Here is an 11,794-nt window from a genome sequence, read left to right as displayed (position 1 = left end):
GTATGTTGGGGTACTTGGCAGCTCATGATTGGCTTTAAGAAATTTCTTGCATTCGGGTATGCAGCGGTCGGAGGATCAGCTACGCAAACCTCTGGCAGGTACCGGGGCTTTCAAAATTAGACACAAGTAAAAGGAACCCGATTCATCGGGATCTCGTTCTTTCCACCATCTCCTCATCCAATCACATGCCCTCTCTACTTTGTCGTCCCCTTTATCACCATCTCTTCCCAAATAGAAGGAGCCATTCCCATATTACAACACCTCCTCTGCTCAACTCCATCTCATTCATCTCTCTTTCTAAGGTGACACAGATGACGTCCAATTCCAAACCGGTAGAGAGGTATTATTATTTTTTTTTTCAAAAAAAAAACAATCCACTATTCTTTTTATTTATCATCTGGATCTCTTTCTCAATTTTTTTTTCAATTCTTTTTATGAGGTTTCATGGTGACCACTGCGGTTGGTCCATGAAAATTTTCTTTCTTGTGATAGATTTGGAGGAATCAAAGTCGCTATTGCTTTCTGCAATTTAAAATCATAAGATGATGTGCTAGCCTCTGGCTTGATCAATTTTGAAAAATAAATTTAGGTTTTAAATCTTTGATTGACTAATTCTTCACATATAAAGTAATCACTTGCTTGGCAGTTGTGAACATTTGGACTAACTCTGCACCTAAAATACTGCAATGTTAGATTAGTTTGATCCATTTGTAGATTCTGGCCTATGGGAGTAGTAACTAGTATTATCTTAAACTTGCTGTGCAGCAAATGCCTTCTCTCTGGACTTGCTCCATTAGAAGCAATATTGTTTGATATTGATGGCACATTATGTGATTCAGATCCTATTCATTACTATGCGTTCCGCGAAATGCTACAAGAGGTATGCTTCTTTATGGTATATTATTGTTGCCTTCTCTATGCTTTTGTCCATAAAGACCTACAGATTCTTTTTAAAAAACCATGCAAACTTCCTGCAGATTGGTTTCAACAATGGTGTTCCCATAACTGAGGAATTCTACATTGAGAAAATTAGTGGAAAGCACAACGCTGATATCGGAAGTGCATTATTTCCAGATTGGGATCATGAAAGAGCAATGAAGTTCACGGATGACAAGGAAGCTATGTTCCGCAGGTAATTCACCAACTATACTTTGTATTTGTAGTTTGATGTTCATGATAAAGAGAACAAATCGGATACTGCAGGTTGATACCACAGCAGTTAGAGGCAGTGAATGGTCTCCACAAGCTATGCAAATGGATCCAGGATCGCGGTTTGAAGCGTGCAGCAGTGACCAACGCACCGAGGGCTAATGCAGAACTTATGATTTCTATACTTGGCCTCACTGATTTCTTCCAGATTCTCGTAGTTGGGAGCGAATGCGATCGAGCCAAGCCATTCCCTGATCCTTATCTAAAGGCCCTCGAACTTCTTAAAGCATCTCCTGAGCACACATTTGTATTTGAGGTGTGCCCTTATGCTGTTGTTGTAGAAAACCAGAAATTAACTTCTGTATGATCTTTTTGTTCTTCTTCAACTTTTTATGCACAATTTTACTTACTTTCTATACTTTGATTTGTAAAGGATTCCGCATCAGGGATACGAGCTGGTGTGGCCGCAGGGATGCCCGTCATTGGTCTGACAACAAGAAATCCTGAGAATTTACTCAAAGAAGCAGGAGCCTGTTTGCTCATAAAAGATTTTGAGGATTCAGAGCTCTGGACCATACTTGAAGAGTTAGACAGAAGCAGCAAAGAGAGGAGGACTGATGCTTGAGGCGGCCTACTCCCTTTTACAATATTACAAGGAAATAAAGAAGCATTAGATGATATTTATAACCACAATTTGTATGTCATTTTGTTACATCATCCTCAAATTATCTTGTATCTGATGAGTATCAGACATTTTTCACTATTTATGACCTGGATCTAGATTCAGATTTGATAGCTATACATTTATAAGCATAGGATGTTGAAGGGGATTATATTAACAGGATATAGATTATTTACTGGATGCTCAAATTCAGAACCCCATATAACAAAGTATAGCTGGCCCAATGTTTGTATTCTCTCGGCAGTCCTTGTCATTGACACTTTCTTATTCTATTCTTTTTTGTATCCTCTCTTCTCCTGGCATATTCTAAGTGATATTCTCGGTATCCTACAAGTTGATCTGATAATTAAAGAAGATGAGTAGAGTAGTTGCAAAAGGAATAATAAATAAATAAAAATATATTCTGCTCAAATCCAAGATTTCTTCACCAATCCAGCCCACTTCTAGATTTTTCACAAGTAGGTTCCAATGTAATTAAAATAAAGCCAAACTCCTTAAAAGAATATTATCCAGAACCTTCTTAAGAATCTAATTTTAAAGTTTTATACCAATCTTGCCAATATGCATGCTTTGCTTTATTATACTAACTCTCTCACTAAAAATACCTTTAAGTGTGATTAATGTGTATAATTTTAAGTTATAATATTTGTATTTAAGGCTTAAAGTGCACTTTAGTCTAAGATTGTTTTAGTAACTCTTCCTAATTTCTTTAGGGTCGAGGAAGAATCTATGGGAGAATTTGAAAACTTTTGAAACAACGGTCTGTAGACTCGGAATTATAGAAGCAGCGCCATCTATCAGCGGTCCCCACGTGTCCCCCGTCCTTTATCCGGCCGACACTCCCCAAAATACCCCTCCGCTTCCATGTTTAGTTGCCATAAACTGGAGGGCTAAAACCGGAAATTGAATATATCCACCACAAGAAAAGGAAAGCAGACCTACCAGTATAGTGGCACATACCTTGCGTTCTATTTCCCATTCCTCTCTCGATTCTTCTTCGGCTTCCTCCTCTCGAATCCAAGCTTTCGTGGAATTCTGCGGTTAGGGTTTCGGAGATGACGACGATGGAGAGCTTGATAGGGTTGGTGAACCGGATCCAGAGGGCTTGCACAGTTCTCGGTGACCATGGCGGGGCGGACGGCGGCGCCTTGCCGACTCTATGGGAAGCTCTCCCCTCCGTGGCTGTCGTCGGAGGACAGGTCTGCCTCTTGTAGTTAGTTCTCTTCTTTCTTGATCTTAGAATCTTTAATTACTTGCCTTGTTGTTCTGTGTTGGGTACTGATGATGCGTTTTTTATGTCAGAGTTCGGGGAAGTCGTCGGTGTTGGAGAGCATTGTCGGACGCGATTTCCTCCCTCGTGGATCTGGTTTGGATTTTTTTTTTTTCATATTCTTGTATACTTTGTTTCTTCCTTTTTTTTCGTTTGATTCGCTAGCTTAATTATAAATCCTTTCTGATTGATGAAGGGATTGTGACAAGGAGGCCGTTGGTACTGCAGCTGCACAAGACTGAGGAAGGACAGCCGGAGTATGCCGAGTTCCTTCACATGCCAAAGAGGAGATTTTCTGATTTTGGTAGTTTATGATCGTTTCTTATAGAAAGTTTTGCTGAAATTTGTCTGGTATTTCGATTATCGGTGCCATATACTTTGAACTGTTCATTTCTTTTCATGTGAAAAAATGAGATAAGATTGTCCAAAGCCATTACTCAGAGCTCCAATTCGTTCCCGGTTGCAATCTTCATTCAGTCCTTTTATCATTTTTATTGATGATTTAGACGAATTCTAGGTCTAGTTTTTTTTTTTGGGGGGATCTGCTTGTGCTAATTTTGTTACTTGGGGGCTACTCGTTTAGTAATCAGTTAGGCAAGTGTCTTGTTTTAATCAATGGTTTAGAGTTTAAGCAAAATTTCAAATTTGTGTGGCCTTTTGGCTCCCATCCATTCATAGGTGGGTTCTTGGGATTAGTTTACAAGTGTTATTTTGCTACATTTGGGAAATGCATATAATCTAATTATATTGCAACTTTTGCAATGTGTTCCTGTAGCTCTTGTGCGGAAAGAAATCCAAGATGAAACTGATAGATTGACTGGGAAGACAAAACAAATTTCTCCAGTTCCCATTCATCTCAGCATTTACTCACCAAACGGTATAGTTCTCTCAACTATTTTTCTTTTTTTATTTGCAATTTTCATAGTTATTTTTGTTATTGACACTGCTTACATTATTCTGGACCCACATACTATGATCTTTATTTATTTACTTGGGATTTGTATCACTAAGAGTTTGATTTGGAGTAATAGTTGTCATCCAAACTGCTAATATGGCATGAAAGTGAATGCACATTTGTTTATGCCATTATGTGTCTTTGCTTTGCTGAAGTTTATCAAATTTATCCTAAACTTCTAGGACTTGTTTTGCAACTCATGCTTGATACTCATTAGTGGTGTGCTAACTGTTCTTGGAGAGCTTTTAGATCATCTGTGAGCTTAGAAATCCTTAAGTTTCAAGCAGATCGAACACTTGGACGTCCTAAAATTGAACCTAAGTTGTATTGGCATTGCTAAATCAACTAGAACTGGTTCAACTAGATCTCATCTAGTGAATGTCGTGATGTCATGCAGACTGTTTTTGCTTTTGTTCCTCGAACCTGCATTGGATGTTCTGCTTAATTATTGACCTGTCATGTTCTGTTTTATTCTGCCCTATACCATTTATTATCTTTTGAGCTTAATGAGTTCAATGTATGGCTCAATGTTTTTAATTCTTTGATTGTTTATGACAGTTGTCAATCTAACACTGATTGATCTACCGGGTCTTACGAAAGTTGCTGTAGGTTTGTATGATCTTTTTGTTTCTTTTTTGTTTATTTATACTTGTATAAATATTCAGTGCTTTATTCTTAAGAATAACACATGGACATGCCTTTTGTAGAGGGACAACCTGAAAGCATTGTTCAAGATATTGAAATGATGGTTCGCTCATATGTTGATAAGGTTTGTACAGTATCAGAACTTTCTAACATTCTTTGTAAAGAACAGATATAGTTATTTTCATGCTTCTGCAAGCTGCTTTGGTGAATCTTTGTTGAGAATCTGTTCACAGGGTCTATGTTGTTTTCAACAGTAAAACATCTTTATTATCCTACTTGTCTGCTTCCGTTCTTGGAACTCTAATAAGTGATAAAAATCTTATGTAGTTCTTATGAGTTATGAGTCTTGGCCATGGGTTTACTGTTTAGAATATGGGTATGACATCATAATTTTAACTTTTGATGATGAAGAAGAATGAATTTCATAACAGAACTTTGAGAACTTTTCAAAGAGTAAATATATCACACATTCTTTTCTTTTTTATCATTTTTTGTTGTCAGTTCATGCTCATATCTGATGAAGCCAAGTTGCAAGGCTATAATGACAACTGCAGCTGAATGTATGCAAATTTTATGATATAAACAATGAAGGCCTACTCAGGAAAAAGAAGTATAGATTCTCTGGAAGCTTCTGCAGAGCAGGTGTAATACAATGGGTATAGTGACATGAAATGATAAACTAGAATGAGATATGAAAACAAGAAAAATGTTTTAGGAAAGAGAAATTGGTTCTATGTTTTAGAGTTATTCAAACATAAATCAGTTCTATGTTTGCATTGGACTTCTTAGTTTTACAATACTTTTCCTTCTTGAAGATTGGCTTGCCCAGTGTTATGAATTATTACAATCATTAGAGAAGTGTATTGTGTAATTATGTTCTACTATTATTATTTCACATTGTACTTTTTCTTATGGGAACACTGTTTCATACTATTCCTTAAGGATAATTTCAATCTGATTTATTCACTTTCAATTGTAGCCTAATAGTATCATATTGGCAATATCTCCTGCCAATCAAGACATTGCAACATCTGATGCCATTAAGCTTGCTAGAGAAGTTGATCCAACAGGTACAAAGCAAAGTTAGCTAAAATGGGGTTTTTTCAATACATGATATTATTGTCTGCACATATTCTTTTACCAGTTTGAATTGATTGTACTAAATAATTTTGTGTACTTACTACAAATCTATAAATATGGATTCATTTTTTTAATTTGATCAGGTGAAAGGACTTTTGGAGTGTTGACAAAGCTTGATTTGATGGACAAGGGAACAAATGCACTAGATGTAGGTTTTCTTCCACACACACCCCCCTCATTTGCTTCACTGAAGATGAGTTAAATACTAAAATCTCTTAAATGAAATCATGCAGATCATAATTTACGTGGGCAAATGTTACTGATACTTCTATGCTTTGCCTTTAAGGTTCTTGAAGGGAGATCTTATAAGCTACAACATCCTTGGGTTGGGATCGTCAACCGTTCACAACAAGATATCAATAAGAATGTCGACATGATTGTTGCTAGGCAAAAGGAAAGGGAGTATTTTGCTACTAGTCCAGACTACTCACACTTAGCCAGCAAAATGGGTTCAGAATATCTCGCCAAGCTTCTTTCAAAGGTATAAATATTCATTTAACTTTCATATTCTATATTCCCTTAAAAAGTTGGGTATAATTGTCTATTAATGTAGCTTATGCTTCCAGCACCTGGAATCTGTGATAAGGGCACAAATTCCAAGTATTACATCATTGATAAACAAAAGTATTGATGAACTTGAATCTGAGATGGACCATCTTGGTGGACCAATTGCTGTTGATGCTGGGGTAATGCACTTACTATATGATTTACAAACTTTCTGTCTATTTGTAGCATAAATTTTTACGTCTTGTTTGAATCTTTAGGCACAGTTATACACAATATTGGAGCTCTGCCGCGCATTTGACAAGATATTTAAAGAACATCTTGAAGGAGGGTAAATGCCTTGTTTCTCTAATTCTGACATCCATTCCTCTTGTAAAATATCAGTGCACTCTGTAATCACATGTTGTTAGAGCTTAGATTTAGGGCATGTTGATTTGCACACTAACTGAACTTTGCATGTCCAGGAAGATAAGAGTTCATGCAATGCACTCATATTTTGGTGAATGCGATTGAGAAATTGTATGCATGTGCATGATTATATAATCTATTCATGTTCACATGCTTCATTTGATCGAGGAATGTTCTTGCAGCATGTGCTATTAAATATGCATTCATCACAGTATTTTTGCCATAATAATTTTTTTTCATGATTTGTCGTGTCAATATAATCATATTGTTTTAAAAGCTTTTATAAGCTTTCAATTGTCATATCGAACTACATTTACAAGGGAAACTTTATCTGGATTCTTGAGTACATGGAGTTTCTTCTTTCTTATTCCATAAGATTTGTGGCTTTTCGTTTTATAAATCTACCGCACATTTTGCTTATTAGCTAATGATATAAGCTGATGAAATATTACAGACGTCCTGGTGGTGATCGAATTTATGGAGTTTTTGATAATCAACTCCCTGCTGCCTTGAAGAAACTTCCTTTTGACCGGCATCTCTCTTTGCAAAATGTGAAGAAGGTGGTGTCAGAAGCTGATGGTTATCAGCCTCACTTAATTGCTCCAGAACAAGGTTACCGTCGCTTGATTGAGAGTGCTCTCAATTATTTCAGAGGCCCAGCAGAAGCCTCTGTCGATGCTGTGAGATAGTCTTTGCCTATATATTTTTAATTTTTCTACTCATTGAACATGGCTTGAATTTAACTTATCAATTATTTTTGTTGCAGGTGCACTATGTTCTGAAAGAATTGGTTAGGATATCCATAGGAGAGACTCAGGTTGGTGTTTTCTCATTTCTAAGTTACATACAATACTATGCAGTGGATACAACAACATGTCATGCTTATCTACTGATCCTCAGGAGTTGAAAAGATTTCCTACTCTCCAAGCTGAACTTGCAGCTGCCTCTTTTGAAGCATTGGAGAGATTCCGTGAAGATAGCCGAAAGACCACAATACGCTTGGTTGATATGGAAGCATCATACTTGACGGTGGACTTCTTCCGTAAGCTCCCACAAGAAGTGGAAAAGGGTGGGAATCCTTCTGCCCCTTCAATTGACCGGTACCCGGATATGCACTTCAGGAGAATAGCTTCAAATGTATCCTCTTATATTGGGATGGTGTCCGAGACACTCAGAAACTCCATTCCTAAAGCAGTTGTATTCTGTCAAGTTCGGGAAGCTAAACGTTCCTTGCTTAATTATTTCTACACCCAAGTGGGGAAAAAGGAGGTCTGCTACCCCATCCACTGTATCCGGAAGCTCCTCTTTTCACTTGTTCTCATTACTCTTTCTCTTGCAGGGCAAACAGCTTGTGCTGTTATTAGATGAGGATCCGGCTCTGATGGAGCGACGGCAGCAATGTGCTAAGAGGCTGGAGTTGTACAAGTCAGCAAGGGATGAGATTGATGCTGTTTCATGGGTCCGATGAAGTTAACCATTTGGATTTTTACCTTGTATTGTATGTCTACTTTGGTAATCATTTGTGATCGTTTTTGCTAATTTGTGACCTACAGAATCCACCACATCCTTTTATTCTGTTCTGTAAATTCATGCATCATGTTCTTGTTCATTGGTGGTGGATTGTATTATTATCTTTTGCTGAACTGGTATATGTCTTATTGCAATCATATTGTTATTATTCACATTGTGATGCTGTTGTCCTTTCGAAATGTCAGAATTATTTGGGATTAAGAAAATGAAGTATTACGTGAAGATAATAATTAAATATGACTGTGTAGCATACATCTCTCCCAGAAAAGTTTTGGATATGGACATTCAGATATCTGATGATTTTGATTTATACATTCACAGTTTAACAGATGGCTGTGGAAATTGTTCTCAGGCTAGTAGTTCTATCAGGCAAAGCGTCGACTCTTCGGGTTCTTGACTATTTGCTGGTAAGAGGTTGAAAGTACTCAGCTTGTTACTTTAAATCTTGGATATGCATTGAAAGAAATGTATTGGGAATGGCCTGGCCCTAACTAGCCTATTATTTGCTTGTATCTGTAGTACTCCTGCACTTGAAATGTTTTCCTTTCAGGCCATGGAGTAGCGAGGAGGCAGCTGGTTGGTAGGGCTCTAATTGATATATTTCATCTCCCCTTTCAGCCCAATATATTAATTTTATCCAAGGGTATTTTTGTATGTGTAGTTGTATATTCTTCTAAAATTCCTTATTTATGCATATACCACTTAAGACACTTCTAAAATTCCTTTTCTTAATATGGATACTACGAAGGTTAAAAATTATAATCTATTTAACATTAAAAAGGCAATATTACTTTTATTCTTCTCTTTTCTGTGCATATTTCACAATCAGTCAATGGCATTGTCTTTTCATCTATTAAATTGTTCAGATTTTAATATATATATCTCAAAAGGTAACGAGAAGGGTAAGGAGTTATTCACGGGTCTTGTATTTATAAACACGTGCACAGTGGGTCGTTTCTTTGCAGCCGAAGAGAAACTGTTCAAACCCCGACCAGTTGATCTGACGCCTGACGGTCAACCCTTCCTTTCCTCTCTTCGGATGAAAGCAATGGCGCCATGTGCCAACTCAGATGATCTAACGGTCCGCATGGTCCCTCGATCGCGTCGTCTCACCCTTGTTCCCGTATTCCTCTCGCTCCACCACCTCTTCCCCCTCTCCCCGTGTCCTTTTCTTCCAATCTCTTCGCCATATTTAACTCGCATAAAAAAAAGAAGGTTTATTCGTCTGCTTCCAAGAAAGGTACTCCGTTGGTTTTTCTTTTTTAATTTCTACGTAATTTTCAGTATCTTTCGTGTATTGTTTGCATCTAGAAGTTAGGATTTAATTAGCTTGTTTTTGTGCAATGTTCCATCGATGATAATGATATAGAAGCCATTACTTATTTCTGTAATCAATTCCTTTTGGTGCCCGAGCGGTTTTGACTATTATGTCTTCCTATATTCCTCTTTATCGGAAATGGATCCGTCTCATAGAATTATCGTATATCACATCATACCAGAATCTTATTTGATGATCATGTCTGGTGGATTTTTAATCACAAGGAAACATCTACATCTGTGTATTGGAATGAAGTTCTTTACTTATGATTTAACTATTCTTTTATATGTTTGACTAAAGCAGCTTTAGACTTTTAAATTTTTAGGCATTGGTTGAAAGCTATGGATATTCCAGTTTCAGATTCAGAGCTAGTTAGGGATGTCTGCTTGTCATTTGAGTGCAACTACTGTGATAAAGAATTAGTGCATAGAATTGCACAACTCTTGCTTCCTGGGTTGGCCGCAGCTTGTGTGGACAGCACAACTGGTGATCTTTTCAACAGTCCATCTTTTGTAGCTGTTGATATGAGAAAGGAAATGGTAGATTATCTGACCCACAGAAGCGAGACGTTCGTTGCTGAATCTTTGATCAAAGGGGATGGTACCCAAGATCCAGCAGAAGAAATCTCTAATAATCCAACTGAAATCATATCAATCTTCATTGATGAATTTTCAGGTTTGAAAAGGAACTTATTGGGCAGCATCTCCGGGTGGTTGTTGAGTGAAACCCAAGAGGACAAGATTGATGACTTCGTGCAAGATATGGAGATAAATAGGTTCTGGTTGGTGGATAGGAGGGAAGCCATTGCAGAGGTTCTGCTTAAAAACATCGACTTCAATAACACATTTCATTGTGCCATGAAATTCAGCACAGCAGAACAGCTAGCCGAGCATCAAAGTTATTGTATTTTCAGGCCCATGAATTGCACACATGAAGGATGTGCAGCCAAATTTTCTGCTGGTCATATCGAGAAGCACGAGTCAGTGTGCCCATTCAAGGTCCTCCCATGCGAGCAGCAGTGCTCACAGAGCCTTACGAGGCATGAGATGGACAGACATTGCATAACTGTGTGCCCTATGAAGTTAATAAACTGCCCTTTCAACCAAATCGGCTGTCAGTCTACTTTTCCACAGTGTACTCTTGAGAAGCACTGCTCGGAGTTTCTACATTCACATCTGCTTTACATTCTCCAAATAAATCATGAGCAAGAGGCGTCGCTGGAAGAACTAGACAAGCGTGCAGAACTTCTGGAAAAGGTTAGTCATGGTCTGTACAATTTTGTTATCAATGTGATTTTCAAGTTTAACATAGTTGGAGTCAATGCAGCAAACCACATGTTATCCGTATGCAAATGAAGCATTTCCTTCAATGATATCCTAAGGCCTAATTTTATTTACTCCTTTTCATTCGTTTTCATTTGTTGGCATAAGTTTACAGAATGGGAGTTTAGGTGATGTGAATTGTTACTCCTCCAGTTGCTCCGTCAGATTCACATTAGATCATGATAAATCAACAGTTTATAGAATTTAAGCTTTACCATTTTATATTCAAGAGTTAACATTGTTTAACCTCAGCAATTGTCAGATGCATAATAGATCATGATGTGAATTGATTTTGCAGTCCCAGTCTCTGGGCAACCTTTCTAAATCTCTGAATGTGAGATCTCTAACCTCAGCAATTAAGGCGCAAGAAGCAAAGATGCTGAACCCGGAAGGTGAATTCAGTACTTTTATCTAGAAATTGACATTTTTTTGAGTTTGATGGCGGCTGGAAGTCGTGAGATGCAAAGTGCAGTTGGCTCCCATGAACATGGTGGAGGCATTTGCTTCTTCTTGGCTGAATTCATAATCGAAAGTTGGTTCGGCAATAAAGAAAGATCGGCGTCTTAAGTCGGTAAAGTTACCTTCTAGTTATAGATATTTTTTCCGTTGCTTTGTGCGATGATGATATAGTAAATATATCTGCAAGTGCACATATTAGGAGTAAGCTTCTATCGTCATTCTTTTTGGTTGATTGTTGCTAGAAAATGCATGTCCGCAGTAATAAAAATAATTTGTGATTTCTTCAATATTAGTTTGGATTTATCCACTGTTGTCTATCTTCTGGCTTTGGGTTTCTGTGGTGTTAGTGTCACAAACTATAGATTTCTTTATCCACTGGCGTCTTATCTTCCGGCTTCTGAAATGGCGGTTG

At 37.6% G+C, this 11,794-nt stretch overlaps 3 protein-coding genes across 7 annotated transcripts; all 3 read left to right on the top strand.

The window, feature by feature from the left end:
- Nucleotides 1–77: 77 nt before the first annotated feature.
- Nucleotides 78–2,676, top strand: LOC140793515 (haloacid dehalogenase-like hydrolase domain-containing protein Sgpp). Of its 2 annotated transcripts, XR_012109977.1 has the most exons (6): nucleotides 78–340; nucleotides 766–880; nucleotides 978–1,132; nucleotides 1,204–1,465; nucleotides 1,583–1,845; nucleotides 2,545–2,676. XR_012109977.1 is itself a non-coding variant. In XM_073145032.1 (5 exons), exons 1-5 carry the CDS (start codon nucleotides 186–188, stop codon nucleotides 1,772–1,774), a joined length of 879 nt encoding a protein of 292 aa, XP_073001133.1. In that variant the 5' UTR covers nucleotides 78–185; the 3' UTR covers nucleotides 1,775–1,912. The 2 variants fall into 2 exon arrangements, 1 of the variants encoding a protein (XP_073001133.1); XM_073145032.1 differs by lacking the exon at nucleotides 2,545–2,676 and having other exon boundaries at nucleotides 1,583–1,912.
- Nucleotides 2,677–2,729: 53 nt separating this feature from the next.
- Nucleotides 2,730–8,435, top strand: LOC140793411 (phragmoplastin DRP1E-like). The gene is made up of 15 exons (XM_073144882.1): nucleotides 2,730–3,030; nucleotides 3,134–3,197; nucleotides 3,298–3,405; nucleotides 3,877–3,978; nucleotides 4,615–4,665; nucleotides 4,764–4,825; nucleotides 5,681–5,771; nucleotides 5,925–5,989; nucleotides 6,128–6,322; nucleotides 6,408–6,527; nucleotides 6,606–6,676; nucleotides 7,208–7,433; nucleotides 7,520–7,570; nucleotides 7,654–8,022; nucleotides 8,093–8,435. The coding sequence occupies exons 1-15, from the start codon at nucleotides 2,887–2,889 to the stop codon at nucleotides 8,219–8,221; spliced, it is 1,848 nt and encodes a 615-aa protein (XP_073000983.1). The 5' UTR covers nucleotides 2,730–2,886; the 3' UTR covers nucleotides 8,222–8,435.
- A 116-nt stretch (nucleotides 8,436–8,551) lies between these two features.
- On the top strand, nucleotides 8,552–11,689 carry LOC140793413 (uncharacterized). Of its 4 annotated transcripts, none has more exons than XM_073144888.1 (3): nucleotides 8,552–8,690; nucleotides 9,927–10,857; nucleotides 11,222–11,689. In XM_073144888.1, exons 2-3 carry the CDS (start codon nucleotides 9,943–9,945, stop codon nucleotides 11,336–11,338), a joined length of 1,032 nt encoding a protein of 343 aa, XP_073000989.1. In that variant the 5' UTR covers nucleotides 8,552–8,690; nucleotides 9,927–9,942; the 3' UTR covers nucleotides 11,339–11,689. The 4 variants fall into 4 exon arrangements, with proteins under 4 accessions (XP_073000989.1, XP_073000986.1, XP_073000987.1 ...); XM_073144886.1 differs by lacking the exon at nucleotides 8,552–8,690 and adding an exon at nucleotides 9,062–9,523; XM_073144887.1 differs by lacking the exon at nucleotides 8,552–8,690 and adding an exon at nucleotides 9,428–9,523 and having other exon boundaries at nucleotides 9,911–10,857.
- The last annotated feature ends 105 nt before the right edge of the window (nucleotides 11,690–11,794 follow it).

Source organism: Typha latifolia, chromosome 8, assembly GCF_019914945.1.
Source record: "Typha latifolia isolate L0001 chromosome 8, TyphaL0001v2, whole genome shotgun sequence".
NCBI classification, from domain to species: domain Eukaryota; kingdom Viridiplantae; phylum Streptophyta; class Magnoliopsida; order Poales; family Typhaceae; genus Typha; species Typha latifolia.
The sequence above is the reverse complement of the archived record's forward strand: the minus strand, read 5'-3'. Positions and strand labels throughout refer to the sequence as shown.